The sequence below is a fragment of the Budorcas taxicolor genome, chromosome 24 (genome assembly GCF_023091745.1).
Source record: "Budorcas taxicolor isolate Tak-1 chromosome 24, Takin1.1, whole genome shotgun sequence".
NCBI classification, from domain to species: Eukaryota; Metazoa; Chordata; class Mammalia; order Artiodactyla; family Bovidae; genus Budorcas; species Budorcas taxicolor.
This window is the reverse complement of record NC_068933.1, coordinates 39537569-39563440: the sequence shown is the minus strand read 5'-3', so window position 1 is coordinate 39563440 and position 25872 is coordinate 39537569. Positions and strand designations below refer to the sequence as shown.

Genomic DNA, 25872 nt, shown 5'->3' with positions numbered 1-25872 from the left:
CTCCATAGTTTTTAGTTAAGATGCTCAGTCGTGTCCAATTCTTTGCAACCTCATAGACTGTAGCCTATCAGGCTACTCTGTCCATCCATGGGATTTTCTAGGCAAGAATACTGGAGTGCATTGCCATTTCCTTCTCCAGGGGGATCTTCCCAACCCAGGGAATGAACCCAGGTCTCGACATTATAGGCAGATGCTTTTACCGTCTGAGCCACCAGGGAATATGGCTCTCTCTCCATAGCTACACTTCTATTACACATTTTGTTAGTTCCAGTAACCTTCAAATAGTATTTATGCCATTATATCTGCAAATTATTACCTCAACATTGTGAAAATATAACGAGGGCTTGCAGCATCTTTGCCCCCGTGAAGTCGAGTTCCAAACTGACCGATAGGCTGAAGCAAGTTGATGTTGTTGCTCCCCACAAAGTTCTGAGCCAAGTTCACAATAGTCATCATCAATGCTTGCTGCAGGACAGACACAGAATACATTCACAAAGCTCCTCCATGAACCTCATTTTTATTAAAACACAAATCCTCAATTCTTTAACATTTCCAAAGACCTCATAAAAGGAAAAACACTTGATTATGCTGAATTATCCTCCTATTATCATTCTTCATGCCAATAAGTATAGCTCTCAATTAATTCCAGTCTCCATGCTTGCTTACTTCTCCATGGTGATAAGCAGACATCTCGGCAACAGACCCAGCCAACTGTGCGACTTTTACTTCACGCTTATCATTCCTCTTGAAACAGGTAAATAAAACTTTTCGTTGACCTGGTTTAAAACCTGATTTTAAAAAGAAAAACCCTCTTTTAAAAATATTACTCAAGATTGAGTGGCAATGTTTCTTTTAGTGACAATAATGTTCTATATATTCAAGAGAAAAAAGCAAAGATATAGTCTGCTTATTAAAAACCACTAAAATTGCTGAGCTCTAACAAAATGAGTACCTACTAACATATTTCATATCATCTTAAGCTATTCTAAAAGTGAAGAACCCATTGGAAAACCCCTTCTAGTCTTAAAGAACTGCCGGGTGGCACCAGATTCCTTTCACAGGAGCTTTCACAACACTCATATTCCCAAAATGCCAGTTGTGATGAAAGTATCAGCGAGTCATCAAATAGCCTAAAAACTATTATTAGAATACCCTAAATCTGGAATGCTCTTATCAAGTAGAGATATGTTCTGGTAATTAAGAATGCAGGCTTTAGAATCTCACTAATCTGGATACTCTTCTCAACTTAGCCATGACTTTCTACAACTTACTAAACCATTAAGTCTCAGTGTCTCTTCAGTGTAACATAAATAATCACCCTCTTAATAGGGTGACCATAGATTACAAGAGATAATGTAAGCAAAGCACTCTGCTTCCTGATCCCTCTTCCTGCTGTAGACCAAGGAGCACAGTGGTGAACTTTCCAGAGGATCCCAGCTGTCGTCGTTACCATGGGCCCAGAGCATAGCAGAAGCAAAAGGATAATAAAACATGGCCACTTTTCTTGAGAATTTTATAATCTAATTGAGGAGGCAAAACTAACATTAGTAAAATAAGAGGCACACAACTACTGGCATAGAAGTTGACAGCACCTGAGACCAATTTTGACTGCAACTTCTAACGAAGACTTCAGAGACTGGATGTGACCGAAAGCTAGAATTAGATAGATTATAGAACCATCTGTTTTAGCTGAAAAACCAAGGGACGTAAAGATAAACTAATTTTTTTAAAGTTATAAAATCAAAACACTCTAGATAAAAGACTAAAATCTGCTCCAACTACTCGGTAGCAGTCTAATTTTTTTGTCACGTTAGATAAGCTAAAGGATTAAATTTTGGGAACTGAGGTCTATGGCCATACCACCCTGAATGAGATTTATCTTGTCTGATCTTGAAAACTAAGTAGGGTTGGGCCTGGTTAGTAGTTGGATGGGAGGTTCCGGGTACTGAGGAGTAAAGGTACTTTTAAAATTTGGATTCAAAATCACATTTTACTTTTTATTTTAAAAAGTCTCCAATAACTTGGAGCTAAAACTTTAAAAATTTGCAAGCTATTAATAATTTATTTAGAAACTCAAAAAGGGCTTAAGATTCAAATTAAAGACTATAAAATATTTTAAAACTTCTAAAACATCTCAAAAGCAACTTTAGAATTTTAAAAATTATTATAAGGATGGGTTAAAATACATGAAATTAAAATACGCTCAATAACATTCAAAAATGAAAAAGCTTCTTAAACAAAAGCTACTTACCATCAACAAGAGATGGTATAGATCTTTCATTGTCTGAGTTTGAGAAAAGAATCAATTCCTTGTTGATGAAATCATTATAAGTCAAATGCTTGGTTGCTGTTCCATATAAGAATTGCTAAGGGAAAAGTCACACAGCAATTATGTCATTATTACTACATGGATTTTTAGCCTTTCTCTTTCTTCCCCCAGATCACAGCTCTTTATGACTAACCTCTGGTAAGCCATGTAACCTACGCTGTCTCCGATCTTCCATAAAGTTCGTTAACCATTCTTTTCTGTCATCGATCTTCTTCTTACTGAATGCCTGAAAAATTCCAGATAATTTAATACATTTAAAAAAATTAATTTCACTATAGAATTAAAATTTATCAAAGCAAATAATTAATTATTAATTTCTGGGAAATTATAAAGTCTTTTCCAATACACTTCTATCAAAAATACATTTGAATAGAGGTCTCTGAATTAAAGAACTATGAAAGCAGAGCATAATCTGAGGTGATGGGGAATGACACTAAGATTAACTAGGCTGGGCTTAGAATTAAAGAGAGACATACCACAGCAAGCCAAGACTGGGAGGGGGAGGATGACAGAGGAAAAGGATACTGGGAGAGATTTCTTTTTTAATTTTTAATTGGAGTTTAGTTGCTTTACAATGCTTTGTCGGTTTCTGCTGTACAACATGAGTCCGCCATAAGTATACAGGTATGCCCTCCCTCTGAAGCCTCCCTCCCTCCCTCCCCCATCCCAGCCCTCTGGCCATCACAGAGCATCGAACTGGGCTCCCTGTGCTCTATGACAGTGAGCTACCTTATGCGTGGTAGTACATGCATGTCAATGCAACTCTCTCTCAATGCATTCCCCACCCCTCTGTCTAGAGAGATTTCTTAATTAACTTTGTTACCAAGGTAATGGCAGCATCATCTTCAGGACCAGCATATCTAAATAAGATACGGTGCCTTTCCATATCAGCAAAATATTCCTTGGCTTCCTTAGCTGTACTGGTACCCAACCCTGCACAATTTTTAAAATGAAAGTAAAAATAAGCCAGACAGAAAGAAAAAGACAAATACTGTATGATCTCACTTATATGTGGAATCTAAAAAAACAAAAAGTCAAACTCATAGTAACACAGAGTAGAATAGTGGTTACGAGGGGCTGAGGGAAGAGAGAAATAGAGAGATGTCAGTCAAAAGTACAAACTTTCAGTTATGAAATGAATAAATTCTGGAGAATCTAATTACAGCATAATGCCTATAGTTAATAACACCATACTGCATATATGAAAATTACTTAGACATTAAATGTTCTCTCAAAAAAAAAGCTATAGAAATGATTAACAAAATCCAGAATGTGGGAAATGATATAGGACAAACTATCCAACTTTTTAAACAAATAAATCACACGGAAAACAGAAAAACAATATAATAAGATTTAATAGACCTATAAACCAAATTCAGTGTGTGGGCTCTGTTTGGATCCTGATTCAAAAAAAAAAAAATATATATATATATATACATATATATATAAATGAACATTTTTAATATAGTCAGGAGAATTTTAACAGATTGAATATTTAAGGTTATTAAAGAAAGGTATGATAATGGTATGATGGGCAACAAAAAATTCTTTTAGAAATACATACTAAAGTACTATAGAAATTAATTATATTATTAATGCCTGGAAGTTATTAGGTTGGTACAAAAGTAATTGAGGTTTTAGACCATGAATTTTAAATCATTGTAATTAGGCTCAAACACATCTTTCTTAATCAAAATAGGAACCAGTACAATCAACACAGTTTTGCCAACAAGAAATGCTTGTTTATTCTTGTAGCGTAAAAATTGGTGCTTCAGGAATCAACAAGCTCTTAGGAAGCTTTTTCTGCCTCCTGCTTGTTGTAGAAGCAGTTTCCCTGCAAAAAAGTTGTTGAGATGCTTAAAGAAGTGGTAGTTAATTAGTGAGAAGTCAGGTGAATATGGTGGGTGAGGTAAAACTTCATAGCTCAATTTGTTCAACTTTTGAAGCACTGGTTGTGTGACAATGGTTGAGGCACTGTTGTGGACAACTGGGCCCGTTCTGCTGACCAATATCAGCTGCTAGCATCGCAGTTTCTGATGCAGCTTATCGATTTGCTGAGCATACTTCTCAGATGTAATGGTTTTGCCAGGATTCAGAAAGCTTTAATGAATCAGATGGACAGTAGACCACCAAACAGTGAACATTTTTTTTGGTGCAAGTCTGGCTTTGAGAAGTGCTTTGAAACTTCTTCTCAGACCAGCCACTGAGCTGATCGTCGCTGGTTGTCATATAAAATCCATTTTTCATCACACGTCACAACCCGATCAAGAAATGGTTAGTTCTTATTGCACAGCACAAGAGAAGACAACTTCAAAATGATGATTTTTAAAATTTTTGTTTAGCTCATGGGCACCCACTTATCGAGCTTTGTTCACCTTTCCAATTTGCTTCTAATGCCAAATGACCATAGAATGGTCATTGTTGAGTTCTTCAGCAACTTCTTATGTAGTTGTAAGAAAATCAGCTTAAGAGATGACTCTCAACTGGTCACTGTCACCTTCTGATGGCCGGCCACTGTGCTCATCGTCACGGCTCTCGTCTCCTTTGCAAAACTTCTTGAACCACAGCTGCACTGTACGTTTGTTAGTAGTTCCTGGGCCAAATGTGTTGTTGATGTTACAAGTTGTTGCCACTGCTTTACAACCCATTTGAACCTGAATAAGAAAACTGCTCAAATTTGCTTTTTGTCTAACATCATTTCCACAGTCCAAAATCAATATATAATAAATAACAAGTAACAAGTCATTAACGAAAAGCACATATAGCAAGAAATGCACAGTAAAATGATGTATAATATAACCACATTTATTTAAGAATGTACTCCAATATCAAATGACAAAGCTCAACAAAGGAAAACTGCAATTACTTTTGCACCAACGTAATATTTCAAACTAATGGGAAGGCGATGAGAAGAGTTCAGATGAAACAAGATTGTTCATGAAAATGACAACACTTAAGTACATGGGAAGCCCATTAACCTATTCTACTTACATAAAATTTTCCATAATAACTCTTTAAAAATCAGCAATAGTTGTTTTTGAAAGCTAAAAGAGATAAACTTTCAAAATATTTTATAACGCTCTCTTAACAGGAAATTTATGTCAATAGTTAAGTTCACAAAATTTAAGTGTTTTAGAATACAGACCTTTGTAGTATTTTATTTTCCAGGCTTTCTGGTTTTCTATATGTTTTTTCCACTCATCAAATTCAGGAATACTGTAGAAGGAAAGTTCCTGCTTATTTTTGCTAGCCTTAAATGAATAATAAAAAAAATTAGTTTTTCTGCTACCATTTAAGACCATAGTATAAAAGTATATTAATGTAAATAGTACCTTTACAATAGGGGTAATGAACTCTTCAAGAAAACCATGCTTCAAAAGTGATGGCCAATTGTGATGGATGAAATTAATAAGCAGGCCTTTTATGTGAGAACCATCTTGATCCTAAATAAGTATCAGTAAAGAATGTCATGATAATTCTATGAAATATAATTACTTATATAATCAAATTTTTAAATATATGAATGCAACAATGAGGCAAAATTCCATTCACATTTTAGAACTGTATTGTACAAAACAGATTATTCTTTGGATGATTAAAGAATTTCTTTCTTAAAATTCAAATAAAGAATATAGCTATGTGATAAACTGAATCTTTCTGTCGCTATAAAACATCCTACCATTATCTTTTTTATAGTTTCCCCAGATTTCACTAGAAGACAGAAATACAAGAAACAGTTACAATGCCACTTCACTGAAAGGAGAAATCTATGGAATACAAGTATTCACAAGTCTTCTCTTAACATAAAAACTGATAAATTTCTGCTTAAAACTACACAGCAGCTTCTCAGTTGAAGATTTTCCTACAAATGCTTTCAGTTAGAGTACATGAGACACAAGCAGTTGGATGGATATGAGACTATTCAATTTTATGTGTATGCTCAGTAACTCAGTCATGTCCAACTCTGCAACCCCCTGAACTGTATAGCCCACCAGGCTCCTCTGCCATGGGTATTCTCCAGGCAAGAATGCTGGAATGAAAACTGGAAGATCTCCCAGGGGATCTTCCCAACCCAGGGATTGAACTCAGGTCTCCCACACTGCAGGCGGCTTCTTTACCATCAGAGCCACCAGGGAAGCATATGAAACTCTTCAGTTTTCTAGTTCTTGCCTAATTATTGCCATTTTACTATTCAAATCCTCCTAGTTTTTTGTGAATCCCCAATTATGCTATCATAAACAAATATTAGCCATCTTCCTAAATTTCACCATTTCCTTCCTGTTTACAGGCAAGCTTCAACGTCATAATACTGCACTGTGTTCGACTCTTTCCAGATTTACTGAATTTAAAAACAGTTTAAAATAACTAACCAAAAAGGTGGCCACCATAAATTAGATAATGTAAAATGTACTTCACACAAACCCTGCCATTAAATAATAGTATTCCCCTTGAAGTATAATCATTTTCAATTTACTATCTTGGAACATATCTCATGAAACAAATATCCAAAGGACATTCTGAAAAAGAGATGTTTTATTATGTGGCAACTTTTAACCAACCTGATCAGTCATAATCATAATCTTTCCATAGCGCAAAGTTTTCAGAGATTCTGCATCATCATAACTTTTCTTATATTGTAGACCAACTATTTTAATAATATTGTTTATTTCTGCATTTTCCATGATCTGTGCAAAAATGAAAAGAATTGCAAGTATTTTAAAGTGTCAAAATATACAAAAGATGAGTCAGAATTGACACATAAAAACACAACAATTTTAGTTAAAGTAATAAATTGTCATATACACATGTGGGTACATATGTAGATACACACCTGTTTGTGAGAAGCTTCCCGCACGTTAAGAATCTTTCCCCTGAGGGGAAAGACGCCATATCTGTCCCTCCCGATCACACCTAATCCAGACACGGCCAGGGACTTGGCAGAGTCTCCTTCCGTCAGGATCAGCGTGCACTCCAGGGAATGTTTGCCACCTAAGAGAGATGAGCAATGATACATACTCCAAATCTCCTAATCTTACCAATGAAAAGCATGAAACCAAAAAATTAACAATCACAATGACAGTAAAACATTGTAGAGAGTCATCTTATATTATGCTCAGTATAATGTAAAAATGAGGCACATTTTATTGAAGTTTTATCCCCCCCAAATTGTAATATGTGTTATATGTGACAATTTTAGTGAAATTATCCTCTGAAAATAAAATCCTATATATGTGGAAAATTAAAACCATCTATAACTGAATAAAAACTTAAATCAAAATCTAAAAACCAAACAAAAACTGAATCTTACCGGCATCATTAGCATCATCCAATTTGGGAATACCTTTGATTTTACTGTACTTTACTGATGAACACTTCTTGTTCAGCTGTGTCTGAGCCTTAAATTTCACCCAGTTCAGGATACTTTCTACAATGCCACAGTTAGAGGCCTAAAAATCAAAGAAGCAAGCAAGAAGTTCACACCTAATGTAATACTTGGAATCTGGGCAGTTGTAATGCAAAATGATAATGGTATACGACGGCAAATTTTTCTAATTACAGTAAATTAATTGAGGCAGCTAATCACCACAACCTATTATATGGAAATGTAAACACATGAGAAAAAGGCAACTTTACCACATGTGAAAAAAATTTTATTAGAATAAACTCCATAAGAAATATACACAGCTTTTGTTACAAGTTAGTTTTGTTAAAATGAACACTGTAAAGGCTGATCCACCTATAAATTTACTACCTGGGCAATTACAGACACTGACATTTCTGATATCCTTCAACACAAAAACATGAATCTGGAATTCACTATGACAAAAAAATATTAACATGAAGGGAATATCAAGATAAACTTAAGAACTTATGAATAGTCCTTATTTTTTAAAGAGCTTGGTGATAAGGATTCTAACATTATACATGTGTGTCATTCTGCAGTGAGTTAACAGGTGATACGATGTCAAACTCTACTCCCTGAAAAAGTAAAGCATCTCCAAGTTTGAGTTATTTATTTTTCATCAACCTGGGTAGTTTGATTATAGGTGTATGAAATAAGTTTTCTGGAACGTTTCAAATATAAAAAGAAGTGAACTATGTTATCGAATCTAAACCTCCTTTCCCCAAAATGAAAAAGTATAAAAATTAAAATCAAATTACTTTATAAAAAGAACAACTGTGAAGAGGGGAGAAATTTGGGAAATGATTAGCATCAGGTCAGCAGTATTCAGAATTTATTACAATCAGACCCAAAAGTACTATTCTATAGGCCTTTAGCTAAACCTAAAAATCAACTTTTGTTTTTGTTCATGAGACCCTACCTTTGAAATTCCAATACCAAAATTTGATAAAAATGTTATTTCTATTGAAATATTACACAATATTCCTCCAAAAAAACTAAAAACTTTCAAAGAGGAGGGGCTGTAATTTATTCATCTCTACATTCCCAGGGCAAACATAAAGGCACTTAATATATATATGTTTGGTGGCACTGGTGAACAAGAGAAACGAGGCAAAGCTTATTCAGAAAAAACTATAAAAAATTATTAGCAGCCACAGGTTCAGTTCAGTCACTCAGTCATGTCCGACTCTTTGCAACTCCATGAATCGCAGCATGGCCGGTCTTCCTGTCCATCACCATCTCCCGGAGTTCACTCAGACTCACGTCCATCGAGTTGATGATGCCATCCAGCCATCTCATCCCCTTCTCCTCCTGCCCCCAACCCCTCCCAGCATCAGGGTATTTTCCAATGAGTCAACTCTTCACATCAGGTGGCCAAAGTACAGCATCATTTTAGCATCACTCCTTCCAAAGAAATCTCAGGGTTGATCGCCTTCAGAATGGACTGGTTGGATCTCCTTGCAGTCCAAGGGACTCTCGAGTCTTCTCCAACACCACAGTTCAAAAGCATCAATTCTTCGGCGCTCAGCTTTCTTCACAGTCCAACTCTCACATCCATACATGACTACTGGAAAAACCATAGCCTTGACTAGATGGACCTTTGTCGGCAAAGTAATGTCTCTGCTTTTCAATATGCTATCCAGGTTGGTTATAACTTTTCTTCCAAGGAGTAAGCGTCTTTTAATTTCATGGCTGCAGTCACCATCTGCAGTGATTTTGGAGCCCAAAACAATAAAGTCTGACACTGTTTCCACTGTTTCCCCATCTATTTCCCATGAAGTGATGGGACCAGATGCCATGATCTTCGTTTTCTGAACGTTGAGCTTTAAGCCAACTTTTTCACTCTCCTCTTTCACTTTCATCAAGAGGCTTTTTAGTTTCTCTTCACTTTCTGCCATAAGGGTGGTGTCATCTGCATATCTGAGGTTAGTGATATTTATTCTGGCAATCTGGATTCCAGCTTGTGCTTCTTGCAGCCCAGCGTTTCTCATGATGTACTCTGCATAGAAGTTAAATAAGCAGGGTGACAATATACAGCCTTGATGTACTCCTTTTCCTATCTGGAACCAGTCTGTTGTTCCATGTCCAGTTCTAACTGTTGCTTCCTGACCTGCATATAGGTTTCTTAAGAGGTAAGTCAGGTGGTCTGGTATTCCCATCTCTTTCAGAATTTTCCACAGTTTATTGTGATCCACACCGTCAAAGGCTTTGGCATAGTCAATAAAGCAGACATAGATGTTTTTCTGGAACTCTCTTGCTTTTTCCACGATCCAGTGGATGTTGGCAATTTGATCTCTGGTTCCTCTGCCTTTTCTAAAACCAGCTTGAACATCTGGAAGTTTACAGTTCACATACTGCTGAAGCTTGGCTTGGAGAATTTTGAGCATTACTAGCGTGTGAAATGAGTGCAATTGTGTGGTAGTTTGAGCATCCTTTGGCATTGCCTTTCTTTGGGACTGGAATGAAAACTGACCTTTTCCAGTCCTGTGGCCACTGCTGAGTTTTCCAAATTTGCTGGCAGATTGAGTGCAGCACTTTCACAGCATCATCTTTCAGGATCTGAAATAGCTCCACTGGAATTCCATCACCTCCACTAGCTTTATTCTTAGCGATGCTTCCTAAGGCCCACTTGACTTCACATTCCAGGATGTCTGGCTCTAGGTGAGTGATCACGCCATCGTGATTGTCCGGGTTGTAAAGATCTTTTTTTGTACAGTTCTTCTGTGAATTCTTGCCACCTCTTCTTAATACCTTCTGCTTCTGTTAGGTCCATACCATTTCTGTCCTTTATCGAGCCCATCTTTGCATGAAATGTTCCCTTGGTATCTCTAATTTTCTTGAAGAGATCTCTAGTCTTTCCCATTCTGTTTTCCTCTATTTCTTTGTGTTGATCACTGAAGAAGGCTTTATCTCGCCTTGCTATTCTTTGGAAGTCTGCATTCAGATGCTTATCTCTTTCCTTTTCTCCTTTGCTTTTTGCTTCTCTTCTTTTCACAGCTATTTGTAAGGCCTCCTCAGAGAGCCATTTTGCTTTTTTGCATTTCTTTTCCATGGGGATGGTCTTGATCCCTGTCTCCTGTACAATGTCACGAACCTCTGTCCATAGTTCATCAGGCACTCTATCAGATCTAGTCCCTTAAATCTATTTCTCACTTCCACTGTATAATCATAAGGGATTTGATTTAGGTCATACCTGAATAGTCTAGTGGTTTTCCCTACTTTCTTCAATTTAAGTCTGAATTTGGCAATAAGGAGTTCATGATCTGAGCCAGTCAGCTCCTGGTCTTGTTTTTGTTGACTGTTATAGAGCAGCCACAAGGCTCAGTTATAAATCTAAGATTTATTATTTATATTTTCATCTTGTTTCAGAAAGGTTAAGGCAGCCTAAATAAATATGTGCTAAGTAAAATGAAAAAAAAATATGTAGAATATGGTAAATTTTATGTTAGACATATGTTACCATAATTTTTTAAGTTACATCTACAAAATCAGTAGATGAATTTGAAAGGAATGGAAAAGATGAAGACAGGAGTCCTGTGAGGACCTGTACATTTTTTAGAGGCAAAACTGGCTTTTTAAAGACCAATGCAAACTGAAAACATAATTAGTTACAGGATTCCCTACTTTAAAGCTTGGCAAAATAATCAACTGTTTTATGAAACAGTGTCTATCTAACCTTTGAAGTTTTCAGAATCAAGCATTTTGGTTTTTAGGATAAGTATGCCTGTATCTGCAGTTAAAATAACAAACTAATCAGAATAAATAAATCAAGAAAACTACTTAATCAACTCTAAATTAAACAAAAAACACTGAAAAGTAATATACGTTTTACTCACTGCTTTAAAAAATTTTTCTGATAGTTGGCATTTGGATCCAAAACTTTTGGGCTGCAAAGTCATGTTTTCCTTAGTCTGAGAATCAAAAGTTGGATTTTCAATAAGGCAGTTAATAAAAACCCATATATGATTTTTTACCTGTTGAAAACATATCCAAAGAAAGGTCAATATCAGAATTGATTATTACTTAACAATTCAACAGAACATATAAAACATCACTTACTTGAAATGGTTTCACTGACACACCAGCTTTGTTCTTTTTCTTAACCACTTCAATCAGTTTACCAACAACTTGGTCTACTACATAATCCACATGCCGTCCACCCTAAAGAGGGGGAAAAAAAAAAAAAAAAAACGAATACAAAATCTTCCATAATTAAGGCAGCAAAACAGTAACATTCACATTTTTCTAGAGTGAGCATTTAATCTTCAACACAACTTTTTTAAGTTAGTATGACTATATTACTCACCCTATATATCAGACGTAATATGATAAGTCTCAGAAGGAAAGAGCTGGGATTTAAAACATAGTCCTTTTGGCCACAGAGCTAATTAGCAACTCTATATAACTCCCCACCAAGTGAAAACAACGAAAAAGAGACACAGAGGTGAGAATGAACACTGGCCTGGTGGTAGCAATGATGCTCACAAGACTGCCACTTAGGGACCATGGTAGCCATCAACAGTGTCTTCCCTTTCATATTATGGGCAAATCCAATTGTGTTTTTAACTGGCAACATGTCCAGTTACAAAGATTTACCAATCTAGACTCCCTTGCAGGTAAAGGGACCCTTGACCCAGTTTTAGCCAGAGAAGCTAGCAGAGGTCCACTGGATCAGGTTTCCAGGAACAATACTGAATTCCTGATAAAAGTGGAGAGATATAATTCACATATGCATTTGTCCAACTTCATTCTCTCCTTAGGACTTAGAAAGGTGCAGCAGACATATTAAAGGCATGAAAATGAAAGCCACATGCTGAGAGAGGCAGAAAAGAAAGCAAGCCAGGAAGAGAACAGGACCCTGTTGACACTGTAAAGTCACAGAACCAGACTAAGACTGCATGCCATCAGTCCCCAGAAGAGGAAAAGGAAAACCTTCACATATCTACAAACCACTGCATACTAGGTTTCTATTACACATAATAAAATGCAATCAAATCTGATACAGGATTTCTGTTGACTAGAAAAAGTGATGCTAGATGATAAAAAATAAGTTCAAACTTGAACAAGAGGGACAAAGTGATAGCTCGTGGCTTTATTCTAAAATACACACTTATATTGCCCAATATTTCATTATGGTCAATGGATAAATGCATATAGATGAGAAGAATTTCATTTGATTTGGAAATTTAAAAGCCTACAAAAAGGTTCAAACTCCTTAGAACCACAGATAAGGTATTTCACGATGTGATCTCAAAACAGACTCATCTCTTATTATTTGTTCTTTTACACTCAAAACTCAGAACACAAAACAAGGAATTTGTTATCATTCTAAATTCCATAAAATACAAATGTATTCAACTATAAGTTCTAATCATGTAAATTTATTTCTCAGTGGACGCTTAAATAAATTGTAAGACAGATATTTCATAGAAAATATACTTTTATTTTCATAAGTCAATTTTGATTTCACAAAAGCAGGGTGGAGGGGTATTCTTTGTTGTTTTAGCTTGTTTTTAATGAAGACTGTTCTACAACTGACTTGGGAACAAAGAATTAGTGTACTTACTTTTGTTGTTGCAATGCTATTTACAAAGCTGATTTGCTGGAATCCTTTTTCACTCAATGTGAGACAAACGTCCCATCTTTCATTTGCAAGTTCATGAATAACTTTTAGGGCCACTCCAGTTTCATCCAATTTGTCTTTCACATAAAGATCTACGTAACTGCGAAATCCATTTACCTAAAATTTGGAAAACAAAAACAATGAACAATTCCTCTTGCACTGGCAGCTGAACTAGGTGAACACCAGCCAGTTTAGACATGTAGAAGGGAAGGCTCAAAGAAGTTTTCTTCTCCTTTATCAGAAAAGAGTTGGTTAAACAACAAATTTTCTATGCATCTTCAAAAACTTGAGATCACAGGACAGCTGAGCATCCAAAGTCTGAAGAGAGACAGGTGTTTGCAGGGAGACACAGAACCTGAATCGTTTGCTTATCTGGGCAGAAGCTGCTTGGTGTGCTATAAGCCCATAGGAACCTGGAACCAGAGCTTCTGATGAATTTCTTTCTATAGACAAGTGTGGACTAGTGTGTGTGTGTGAAGCACCTGAAGTCTGGTCAGAAAGGGTTCCTAGTCTTTTGCAGGTCTTTCCTCACAGAGTAGATCAGAAAGAATTTAGAAAAAGTGACCATCATGGGGCCAGGTGGAGAACAGCAGCCACTAGGAATTCAACCCAGACCCTTCACCCTTATCAGAAAAAAAAAAAAAAAAAAAAGAATGGCTTACTTCACAGGGGGAAGGACACTGTTGGAAAGCAGTGGTGAACTACCACCAGAGCTGGGATAAAGTACTTCTGCCCAGCCCCACACCTCCTATGCCCATCTTATTTACATCTTAAAAAGGCTTATCCTGCAGGGCACAGGAGGAGAGCACTGGTGTGACCTGATGCAACCAGAGGAAAACAGAGGACAAAGGGAACGTCTCCACTCAAGCGGAGGCACAGACACTCCTGAGAAGGCTAAACCCAGAGACACAGGCCCTGAGCAGTCCAAAGCCTGAGACTAATCAGACATGGGGGTCTCTCACAACCTATACCCAGGCCAGCAGGCCTCCAACTGTAACAGCAGTTTCCAGCTGGAAGACCAGCAGCTCCAACACAAGCCCGAAAGCATAGAGAAAGGACAAGATAGAATCTGAAGTATCTGGTGCCCACAGCAACAACAGACCTCACCACTAGTAACTGCAGCAACAACAGCCTGCAAACACGGCCCGCTCCCTGTACAGATTAACATAAATCCTCATACTAAAGCCTATTCACACCATATTTACTATGCTATGCGACATAGCTGGTGTTCAACAGAATCTCACAAGGTATGCCAAAAGGCAAGGGGAAAACACAGTCTGAAAAGACAAATCAATCATCAGAACTTAGATATGTCGCAGATGTTTTAGCTATCAGATAGGGCTTTTGGCTACCTGATGCAAAGAGCCAAATCATTAGAAAAGACCCTGATGTGGGGAAAGACTAAAAGGGCAAGAGGAGAAGGAAGGGGACAGAGGACGAGATGGCTGGATGGCATCTGACTCAATGGACACAAGTCTGAGCAAAGTGCGGGAGAGAGTGAAGGGCAGGGAAGCCTGGCATGCTGCAGCACATAGACTCACAAAGAGTCAGACACAACTTAGCAACTGAACAACAACAATGCCTAACAGGTTAAAGGCTCTTGTGGAAGTTGCATATTGTCTAATATATATTGTCTAATATGCAACTTCAGCAGAGAGACAGAACCTTTAAGAATGAATCAAATGCAAATGCTAGAAATTAAGAAAAGCAGAAGACACAAAGAATGCCTTTGGCAGGCTCAGAAGTAAACTTGACACAGTAGAGGAAAAAGTCAATGAACTTGAAAATATAGCAATAGGAGTCAAACAAACTGAAACTCAAAGAGAAAACAGAGTGAGTAAAGCGGAGTAAAGCATGCAGGAGCTCGGGTCCTGCAGTTCATGCACAATTAGACTCCCAGAGGGAGAAGGAAGAGCAGCACGTCCAGAAATGGCAGCCAAAATTTTCCCAGAATTAGTGACAGACACCAAACAACAGATCCAATAAGCTCAGGAGACGCCACAGAGAATTAAGTACCAAAAAAAACCCCCCAAAACAACAACAACAAAACCTATATATACAACTGAGTATATCATACTCGAAAGACAAATAGAAAATCTTCAAGGCAGGGGGAGGAAAAAGAAACCTTACCAACAGAGGAAGGATAGGGGTCACAGCGGACGCCATGCAACCAAGAAGACAACAGAGTGGCATTTTTAAGTGTTAAAAAAAAAACAGCTGTTGACTGTGATTCTATACGTGAAACTCTGCATCCTTTCAAGTGAAAGAAAAAATTCTCTCAGACAATCATAAACTGAGGGAAACTATTATCAGCAAAGGTATACACAGGAAATAAATGTTAAAGAAAAATCTCCAGCCAGAAGGAATATGAAATAGATCAGAAACTTAGGCCTACAACAAGAAATTAAGAGCAGTGGAAATGGAATAAAAGAAGGTAAACTCTATTTTTTTTATTGCTCTAAAGTATAACTGACTGCTTAAAGCAGTAGCAACATCATCAAGTCAGAAACTTGACACAGTTTAAAAAAAAATCAATGAACTTGACTGTGGAAATATTTCTGCCATAACTTTTCCAAATATTTCTTCCTCCTCATTCTCTCTCTTCTTCTGTTGTTTAGAGAATACGCCAAAGTGAAACGTATGATGAAGAGGGCACAGGGACAGAGAAGGGGACCTGGGGATACACTGTCATAAAGTTTTTGCTCTACACACCAAGTGACAAAAAAAGGTGGACTCAAATTATTTACAAACGAGTATTATAAACCCTAAGACAATCACTAAAGAAGTTTTAAAAATAAGAATAATAAGTAAAGAGGATTCTGAGGGGGCACAGTGGTAAAAATTTGCCTGCCAATCAATGCAGGAGACATGGATTCAATCCCTGGGTTGGGAAGACCCCCTAGAGAAGGAAATGGCAAGCACTCCAGTATTCTTGCCTGAAAAATCCCATGGACAGAGGAGCCTGGCAGGCTACAGTCCACGGGGCCTCAAAGAGTCAGATAAGTGAGCAACCGAGAACACGCACACACACGATAAGTAAATAGAGAAGATAAAATGAAATTTTTTAAAAATGCTGAATTAAAACCAAAGAAGGCAGGATACAAGGACATAAGTAACCAAGAACAAATACAATAAATGAACATATAACAAGATGGTAAGCTTTAATCCAAATGTATCAATAATTACTTTAAATGTCAATCATCTAAACACGCTTGTTAAAAGAGACTAACAATTTAAAAAGCAAGATCTAACTATAGGCTGTCTACAAATTAACAAAGCACGAGTTATTTTGGAAGACACTTACGGGCAATTTCTTCCCATTGAACATGACCTTGACCCCCTTGCAGGAGCCAGCCAAATCATAAGCTCTTCTGGTCATGAGAGCTACGATATCCCTGTCAAGTTTCTCCATCTTAAATTTGGACAGATCTGGTTGGAATGTTATACATGTGTAATCTTCACCATCAAAATGTTTAATTTTGGCTTCAGAAGTCTTCATCATATTATTCATCCATGTCTTTAAAAGAAAAAATATTTAAATATTTCTATTGTGCTTCTATATTAGATAATACATAAAGACTCAGCTAATGAAATACATTCATTTACCACAACTAGAATAATTTTCCAACTTTCACAACAAACCAATCCTTAAAACTATACTATAAATGAAGAAATTTTAGATAAAACTATTATAACAACCTCATGCTGAAAATAAGCAAAATCAACTGAACAGCTTTATATATTGTTAATTAAATCTTTCAAAATCTACAAATGACCATACACAGAATTATACAAAAATAAAAAGGTACAATGCTTTTCTCACAAAATTATTTTAGCTTATGTAAAGTTTTCAAAGGTCTACAAAAGTGAAATATAAAAATTTGAAATATAATGATTAATCAACAAGGAAATTTTCAAACATGCTAAGTGGGTGCATTTCAATTAGACTGTAAGGTTCAAGACATTTTCCCTATTGGTTGAACACGTTAAAAAGAAGTCTGTCAAATAAAGCATTTTCTTTTAAAGGAATGGGAGGAAAATGGATTTACGTAAAATCTCCCAAGCATTCTGTAGCCTTTTTACTCTGATGACTTGCTTAACTTAAAATAATAATTTATATAGGTATCTAAGGTATTATACAGGTATTACCTTGGCAAAGCAACAAACATGATTATTCTTAAGAAAGAATTGGTCACACTTCTATCATACCTGCTTAAAACTATGTTTGTATTCTTTGCAAGCAGTTTCTACTGTAAACTTTGTGCTGAAAATATTACAAAGTTTTGCACCATAACCATTGCGACCACCTGTAAGAACAATTAAATGTGAAAGGTTTAATGAAAACAATTTTAAAGGGACTTTGTTAACTCACATACCATAGGGCAGGTCTGTTGCAAAACAGTTTCCACTTTTTAATCACTGATTGAATATATCAAAGCATATTTAGATTTTTCATTTAAAGAAACATACAATTAAGATTTAGCACATACAGTAATATAATTAAAATACACATTTTGTAGATAATCTTCATAACAATTTTTTAAAAATTAAGCACTGTATCTTCAAACAATCCAGTAAGTCTGTGTGAGTATGAATCTGAGCTTTCTATCACAGTCACTTCTATTACAAAACTCTAATCTATGAACTTTCTAGAACTTTGGTTTTGGAAAAAAATCATCTTCGGGGAAATGTAAATAAGTAGAAAAACAACTGGCTATGGTCAAAGCACTTTCAACTCCATAGAGTCTAGACTTTCAATCTTGACTCAAAGAAAATGGTTCAAAAATAATTTGATTGATGACACGGTGCTTATGTAAAAGCAAATTCACACATACAGGAATCATATGCATCTTACTCTCATCAGTACTCTAATTCAAAACCCAAACTATCAGCCAGGTTAGACAGAGTTCCAGGAGTTCTAGCAGAAGTCAATGTACTACCAGTTAAGCGTCTATAATCAAGACAACAGTAATACATGATAGTTTTTATAGATATTAATTCTAAAAAGGATTTTCTCACAACAAAACTAGAAAAGCTCCCTTTTCTGTAATATCATATAGAAATAGTAACAGACTTCTACGTTAAGAGAGCAGCATTTCTCAATAAAAATTCCGATCAGCCATTCAGACTTTACCTGTTACTTTTTTCTCATCATCGTCATAGTTACTGGATGTTAAAAGCTGTCCAAAAATTAATGCAGGAACATAAACTTTCTCTACTTTGTGTTCTACTACTGGAATGCCTTTCCCATTATTCCAAATGCTTATAATGTTAGATTCACTGTAAATAAACAAGCAGAGTTTGGAGCTTAAAATAGTTTAAAGATAAATCAATTAATTTCCATCAAAAGTAAAGTGACCCAGAATAAACATGAATGATTACAAGCAAAAGGCCAGCCATTACCAATTGGAAGACACTCACTCATCTTTCAAGAAAACCCTTGCTGAGGACACACGTTACCATCCCTGAGTTGTAAGTCTAACTAGGGTCAATAAGTTCTGCAGGTGATACTGCAAAAGTCTCCCAAGAAAACAAAACTCTTCTCAACAGTAAAAGCAGAGAAGCTTGTATAAGAAGCCAGCTATCAATTCCACTTTCTCTTCATACATAGGAGCCATGACCTTTATGCTTCTTCCCACCAGTCGACCCCCTGTGACCACAGGCTCTGCGGGGCTAGCAGCCACGGCCACTTTCACCTCCCATCAAACTACTGAGGAGTGCAGACAGCAAAGGAAAGCTGCCTAGAATATGTCCCACTCTCCATCTAAATGTTAGAGGGTCCTTATACTGTAGCAATCACTGTTAGACTAAAAAGCACATCATTTTCTTTCCCAAAATCAGCAAACCAACTTTTCTTTCCCTCACTTTTCACAATACAGGTTCAACTCTCTGAATCACAGAGACTCAACGTTTCTTTCCCTCACTTTTAACAACATGGGTTCAACTCTCCAAATCATGTGGACTCAAATTTTGTTATTTTTATTCATATCTCCTGATCATTAAGAGATGAGTTTAATGTTTTCAACTTAGTTTGTCCTATTAGATTTGTTTCATCACTATCCAATCTTCCTTCATTCCAAATGCCATTGTATGAGTCTAAATTAGTTATCACCTTAAATACTGATTACTGCAACACAGCTAAGAACAGAACTAGCCACTCCCTTTAAATACATTCTTCATAACAATGATGGACTTACCACAGCTTTCATAACACTATGTTTTGCACCAGGACACAGCAGTAGCTCCATGTTTTCTATGAAATCAAGCTCTGCAGTCCTCTACTGCATGTTTAAGGCCCGTGTGCGTACCCCTACTTGCAGCCAAACTGAACCACTGTTCTCCAACATGCTTCATATTTTCCTCCAAGTCAGTTTTCCTTCAATACAGTTTTATTACTTTATTACAGTTTTACTCAGTCTCAGTTCTTTCATTTCTTCATCGTCTTTCCTTTGCCTATAAAATCCTTTTCTTCTCTGTCTAGCCAAATTTTACCTTGACTTCAATAATCAATTTACGACTTCTGTCCTCCCAGCCTAAAATAATGTTTTCCAACATTCCTTATATTGAAACTGGCCAATAAAAAAATCTAAATTATTTACTAGGGACCTCAGGACATAATTAGGTTATCTAATGTGTGGGTATACACTCTTTACAGAATATACAGCTAAATATTTAAATATGTAACAGTTCAAATGAGCTACTGTACTTTACCTTGCATGTCCCATATCCCAAGGTCAAGAGTGAAGTCTTGAAAACAAGGGCCCTGTATTGCATTATTTTTTTAAATATCGAAATAGTTCCTAGCTTGAGTTTAAAACCTGTAACTTATTAATTTTTTTTTTTACACAAGGCACTTCATGGAGTTTAAAACTAATAGAGAACAATTCTGAAGGAAACAAAGAAAGATAATGGATGGAAAATTATAGATCTTAAACGTCTCAGAATGACACTAAAGTCAATATACTCATGAAAAAATCCTTAAAATCTTTTCATCCTACTTAGTATATATACAGTACTATAATTAAAATAAGGCACTTTGTAAATTCATTATCTTCACAGTTTCAAAAAAATAAGACAATACCTCATACATTCTATAAGCCTATATGACTGTGAAACTAAAACTTTCTATCAAAGTCACCTCTCTATTAAAAAATTTCAGTTCATTTAACTTCTGAGGTCTGGAACTTATCTCTATAATCTCTAAACAATGATTTGGAATTATATAACTGCATTTTTCGCTCCATCAATAATCTTCACAGAAGTATTAAAAGAATGATGTGCTTGAATCAGCTACAAATAGAATTCCAGAATAATTCAAGCTAAAAAGAAACTTGGGAAACAAGCTGAATATCCAATATTCATCAACTGGAAAGAGGTTAATTATGATATACTGACATAATACTTAAGGATAGTTAAAAGAATTAAGTAGATTTATGTAAGTTAATAAGGAAGGCTGTCTTCAGCATGTAAAATAGAAAGGTACAAAATAGTATAGAGAAGGCAATTTTTAAAATGTATGCATACTGTATATTCTCTATGAGTGTACATTTTTTGGAAAGCTACAGCTTTAAGAATTTCAACCCTAAATAAATAAGAATACTTAAGCTAGAGAAATAATTAGAACTCTGGTTACTGTGCTTTTCACATGTGTTAGTTTTTAATCAAATTGATGCCATCAAGTAAGCTGTTTCAATACTAACCATTACACTATACTATTTAATGGGTTTTAAACTCCCCTGTGAGAAGTGCTTCAAATTCTCTAGCTTCTTAGAACTGCAGTCCAAATCCTGTACAGCATCCCTTGCTGACCTATTCCTGTGTCTTTTACAACTATGGCTTTGTACTTAAACTTTATCTCCACGTCACAGAGTACTATCGAAAGAGGAATAGTAAGAGCTAACCTAGACGGGGTATACTCTACATTTGACCCATTCACTATTAAAATGTAACCTTTCTTTTACACAAAGAGTTCATGAACACACATGCACAAAGAAAAATACAATCTGCTACATAAAAGAATGCAAAAGAGAAAGAGCACTAGTTACCCAGAATTACTTTATCCAGAATCTGGAATAAAGTAAAGCTTGTCACTATGAGCCACTATTTGGTCTACATAACTATTTTATAGCTCACTTCTTAATCACTTCGCTATAATGGGATTCTATCTAAGCTGTTTTTTAACTGCACATTGCTGATCAATGTGGCCAAAACAATTAAGATAAAAGAATCAAATAACTGTAACCATGTTCATCAAGAATGTATTTTTAAAAAGGACTTCCTTAGTTTTCAGTCAGTTCTGATTTTTAAAAAAGCATGAAGATATTAAACATTAAACATCTATTACTCCATACTACCCTCCTAAAATATAATCATTTTTAACTGACAATTTCCTAACTATGGAAGAAAAGAAATCTTGACAGCTAAAATTTCCTTAAAACTATCTTAAATGTCTGCAGAAGTTGTAAATTTTAAGTGTCCATCATACCATACCACTTACTTTTAAGTATGCATCTTACCATATAAATTCTCAGTATAGTGTATTCATTATAGAAATGATGAAAGTAAAAAATAAGACAGGAAGAAAAAGAAAATCAAGAACTTTAATAGTATAGTTATGTAGTAATATTTTCATATAAGATACAGTCAACTTCATTGTATAACCAAATATAAATTATATTTTTATTATATCATTTATCTTAACCATGCCCTCTGAAATTAGATTATTGACAATAAAGTTGTAACTGAATTATTAAACTTTCATGTTAAGGAAAAAAATCTTAAAATCATGCTAACCTACTAATGAAATTACAAGGGATAAATATAATATCTTACAAAAGGCATACTGGTGAAACTAGCATAAACATAAAAAGTGTATTTTGAACTTAGAACTTTATTATTTTCACACGTCCCTCAGTCCTCCAAAAAGAAAAAAGTCACCATAGTGATTAGCTGAATACCCGGTACATATTCTATACTACCAGCAGTTCCCAATTTACAAATGATGTTATAAATAATGGAAAAGCCTAAATGTTGGTTGTGAAAGAATAATTTAATCCATAATGTAACTGGAATAGTACTAACAATAGTGCACTTGACCTTGAGTACCAAAGCGAAAGGAAAAAATACCCAGTGATTATTCTAGCAGCTGAAACAGCATCCACAGCACCAGAGAAGGAGAAAAATGGTCTCCGAGAGCTCCCATCAGAAAGTACTTTGGAGAAAAAGACTCTGAACAACAGAGGAATCTAAGAGGACAGCATTCTGGCTAAAAGAGGTAAGAATAACAGGGTCTCGAGCAACAGGAAACTAACTATATGAATTATTCATTTGAGACATGTTCATAAACTGGGACTATCTGAATAAAACAGCTTAGCATAAAAAATTAAACTTGAAATATACTTACGGATCAATAGAAACTTTAATACAGGTCATGTTCTTATCCCTCTGTTTATTATCAGCTGCATTAACTACAAAAATAAATATTTTGGTGAGTAATATATAAAAAGTTATAATAAACAGACACACATGACATAAATAAACATATGGTTGCAAGTGCATCACTACTGAATATAAATATTTACCTATGGTAATAGTTAAAGAAAATAACTACTGGTAACTTCTATTACAAAACCTTATTTTCCAAATAATATTCTTAAATGTTTTTATGTCACACTAAATTACTATTATGTCTTCTACAAAACAAGGTGTGGGGTAGGTGGGGGAATGATTTTGTGATATATCAAAACAAATATTTGCAGTTTACAATCCCCTATCCAGGCCTAAAAGTTTAAAATCGGGTTTAATTATATTTTATCTTGGTAACAAATAACTACTTTCTCTTGATCTCCTTCAATAAACTACTGATTTTATAGATAGAATGAGCTGAAACCAGTTGTTTTTGAATTAGAAAGGCACTCTTTAGCATTCACAGAAATCAAAATACTAAATGCTATGAACTATAACTGATAATATTTGCATACATTTAATCATGGCTTCAGTAAAATTTAAACACAAGATAGCTGTAAAACTGAACTTCAATCACAGAAGAAATATGTTCCTGATAAACACTGTATAACCTAAAAGTAAAACTGGCAGATAGTTGTCAGATGAGCAAAAGTACAAAACTTAGAAAACTAAGTAACCAGTTTTACTCTCCTTTCTTTTTCCCAAAGATGAAAAGAAGCTTCGAGAGACCCACACAACCCTGGCAGGAAACCCAGTGGCACTGATGCATCTTTGAGGCTAAAAACATTCCCATCTGTGAGGCTAAAAACATTCCCAAAGTCTGAGTACTCCCCAGGAGTCAATTTCGCATCAACATTTCATTGTGACTGAATTAACTGTGTGATTTGGAAAGCACAGAGGTATTTGGAACAAGGGTTGTTAAACCTGGTTGCCCAACAGAAATAAATACCTAATGTGCTGTTTAGAAACACAATTTTATGTGTCTCACCCAAAACTAACTGAATCTGCAAAGATCAGGCCCTGGAATCTATCTTTAACATCCCCTCCCTGGTGACTGGGATGCAATCAACCCCAAGACAACTGCACAGACAGGACCACACACTAACCTTGGGGTTACTGACCAAGTACAATACACGCATTTCACAGATGAACAGACCAAACACAAAGACATAATGTCCAGAAATATGAACATATTACAGCAGGTAACAGATTTTCTGAAGAATATTTATACTCAACATAAAAACCTGAGATATGCCTCTAAAATTTATAAAAGTTTGGCTTTACATACACAGGAACATTATAAATGATATCAATAGAAACAAATTCATTAAATCTTAAACAAATACTCACCCAAAATTTCATCAAAGATCTTATATAAACCCGGCACAAAGGTAACCTCTCTGCAATTCATTCCTACATCTTCATCATATACCCACATGAGCTGCATTAAGAAAGAGTTTCAAAAGAATTTATGGAGTAAAATTTTACAAAACATAAACCTGTATTTGTCATTTACACTGTAAATACGTAGGTCTTCAAAGTAGAAAAATATATTACTTCAGTCACAAGCAACCTTACTGAATCCATATTCAATTTAAATAGCCTATAAATTGAGAAATTGTTTGTTTTATATCAAGTCTGTCTTCTTACTCATAAAGTCAGCTTTAATGTAAGGCACCAAAAGTTGTTAATAACTATTTAAATATGGAACTAGCCAGAAAGTTCATTCAGGTTTTTCCCCAAGGTGTTATGAAACCTAAACGAACTTTTTGGCCAATAAAACAGGAAAAAAACCAAATCATATTTACTTTATACTTTTGCTTCCCGTTTTATATTTTCTAATAAATAAGCAGCATGGAGTAAAACAACATGAATGCAGCATGATGTTAGAGTCAAAGATACCTAGCTATGAATCCCAGCTCTCACTAGTTGAGGGATCTGAGCAGGTCACTTAAAAAAAAAAAGAGAAATCTATTTAAACTTCAGTGTCTTATAGAATGGAGAAAACAGTGCCTGCTTTCCAAAATTGCTAGAATCAAATAAGATATTAACTGTAAGCCAAGTAAGTGTTAAACAAGTCAATGTGCACGTACAAATTCTATAATTTACAATAAACCACAGCCAGAACTTGAGAACTTCTAAGAAGTTCATACAACACCACTTCACTATACACATCCCCACACTCTACACTTCCGTTTTCACCTCTAGTTTTATACTCTCTCGTAGGAAATGGAGACATTTCTGCCTCTTAGCTCGCTCTCCCTGCTTTGTGTTATTACCAGAGACATGAAATTATGTATTCACAGGCCATATAATCACAAAAGTGGTATTCAGTAGATACAGATATACATCTAATTTCAGTAAAATTTAATAACTACCTGTGTCAATGGCTCCACTGACCCAATGTACGTATCAGGACGAAGGAGAATATGTTCGAGTTGTGTCTTTTTCTGATACACTCTCTCGACAGACAACTTCTTTGAAGAATCATTTTTGCTTGCAGTTTCTGACTCTTCCTTTTTTGTAGCATTGTTCTGATCAAAAAGAGTCTAAAATTAACCAAAAAATCAAATTTAAATAACCTACCAAAGGGTAAACTAAAATGTATATGGACACATGACATTATTTTGTTGTTAAAGAGAAAACCTATCCTTCAGGCTCATTTTTATTAAGTTATTTAAAAAAATCAACCCTGAATATTCATTAGAAGGACTGATGGTGATGCTCTAATACTTAGCCATCTGATGCAAAGAGTCGACTCACTGGAAAAGACGCTGATGCTGGGAAAGACTGAGGGCCGGAGGAGAAGGGGGTGACAAAGAATGAGATGGTTGGATAGAATCACTGACTCAATGGACGTGAGTTTGAGCAAGCTCTGGGAGACAGTGAAGGACAGGGAAGCCTGGCACGCTGCAGTCCATGGGGTCGCCAAGAGTCGGACATGACTTAGCAACTAAACAACAGAAAGAACACAGGTCTATTCACTGACAGTTTAGTTCTTTTGTAATATAGTGTGAAACTGCAGTTTTGACCGAACCCAGAAAGTAGGTC

General features: G+C 35.6%; 1 protein-coding gene across 1 annotated transcript in view; it reads right to left on the bottom strand.

Annotated features, from left to right (window-relative positions):
- Window positions 1-25326, bottom strand: part of TOP2B (DNA topoisomerase II beta) — a 48102-nt gene extending 22776 nt beyond the window's left edge. Inside the window, exons 1-19 of the mRNA XM_052661556.1 lie at window positions 25200-25326; window positions 24172-24262; window positions 22760-22823; window positions 18491-18636; window positions 17566-17663; window positions 16661-16873; window positions 13300-13473; window positions 11793-11894; window positions 11570-11707; window positions 7638-7776; window positions 7161-7318; window positions 6889-7014; window positions 5662-5772; window positions 5475-5580; window positions 3153-3262; window positions 2463-2555; window positions 2252-2366; window positions 667-788; window positions 317-465 (exon numbers count right to left, since the gene is read on the bottom strand). Coding sequence (XP_052517516.1) covers window positions 317-465; window positions 667-788; window positions 2252-2366; window positions 2463-2555; window positions 3153-3262; window positions 5475-5580; window positions 5662-5772; window positions 6889-7014; window positions 7161-7318; window positions 7638-7776; window positions 11570-11707; window positions 11793-11894; window positions 13300-13473; window positions 16661-16873; window positions 17566-17663; window positions 18491-18636; window positions 22760-22823; window positions 24172-24259 — 2252 coding nt within the window. The 5' untranslated portion in view covers window positions 24260-24262; window positions 25200-25326. The remainder of the gene's footprint in view (window positions 1-316; window positions 466-666; window positions 789-2251; window positions 2367-2462; window positions 2556-3152; window positions 3263-5474; window positions 5581-5661; window positions 5773-6888; window positions 7015-7160; window positions 7319-7637; window positions 7777-11569; window positions 11708-11792; window positions 11895-13299; window positions 13474-16660; window positions 16874-17565; window positions 17664-18490; window positions 18637-22759; window positions 22824-24171; window positions 24263-25199) is intronic.
- Window positions 25327-25872: the final 546 nt, after the last annotated feature.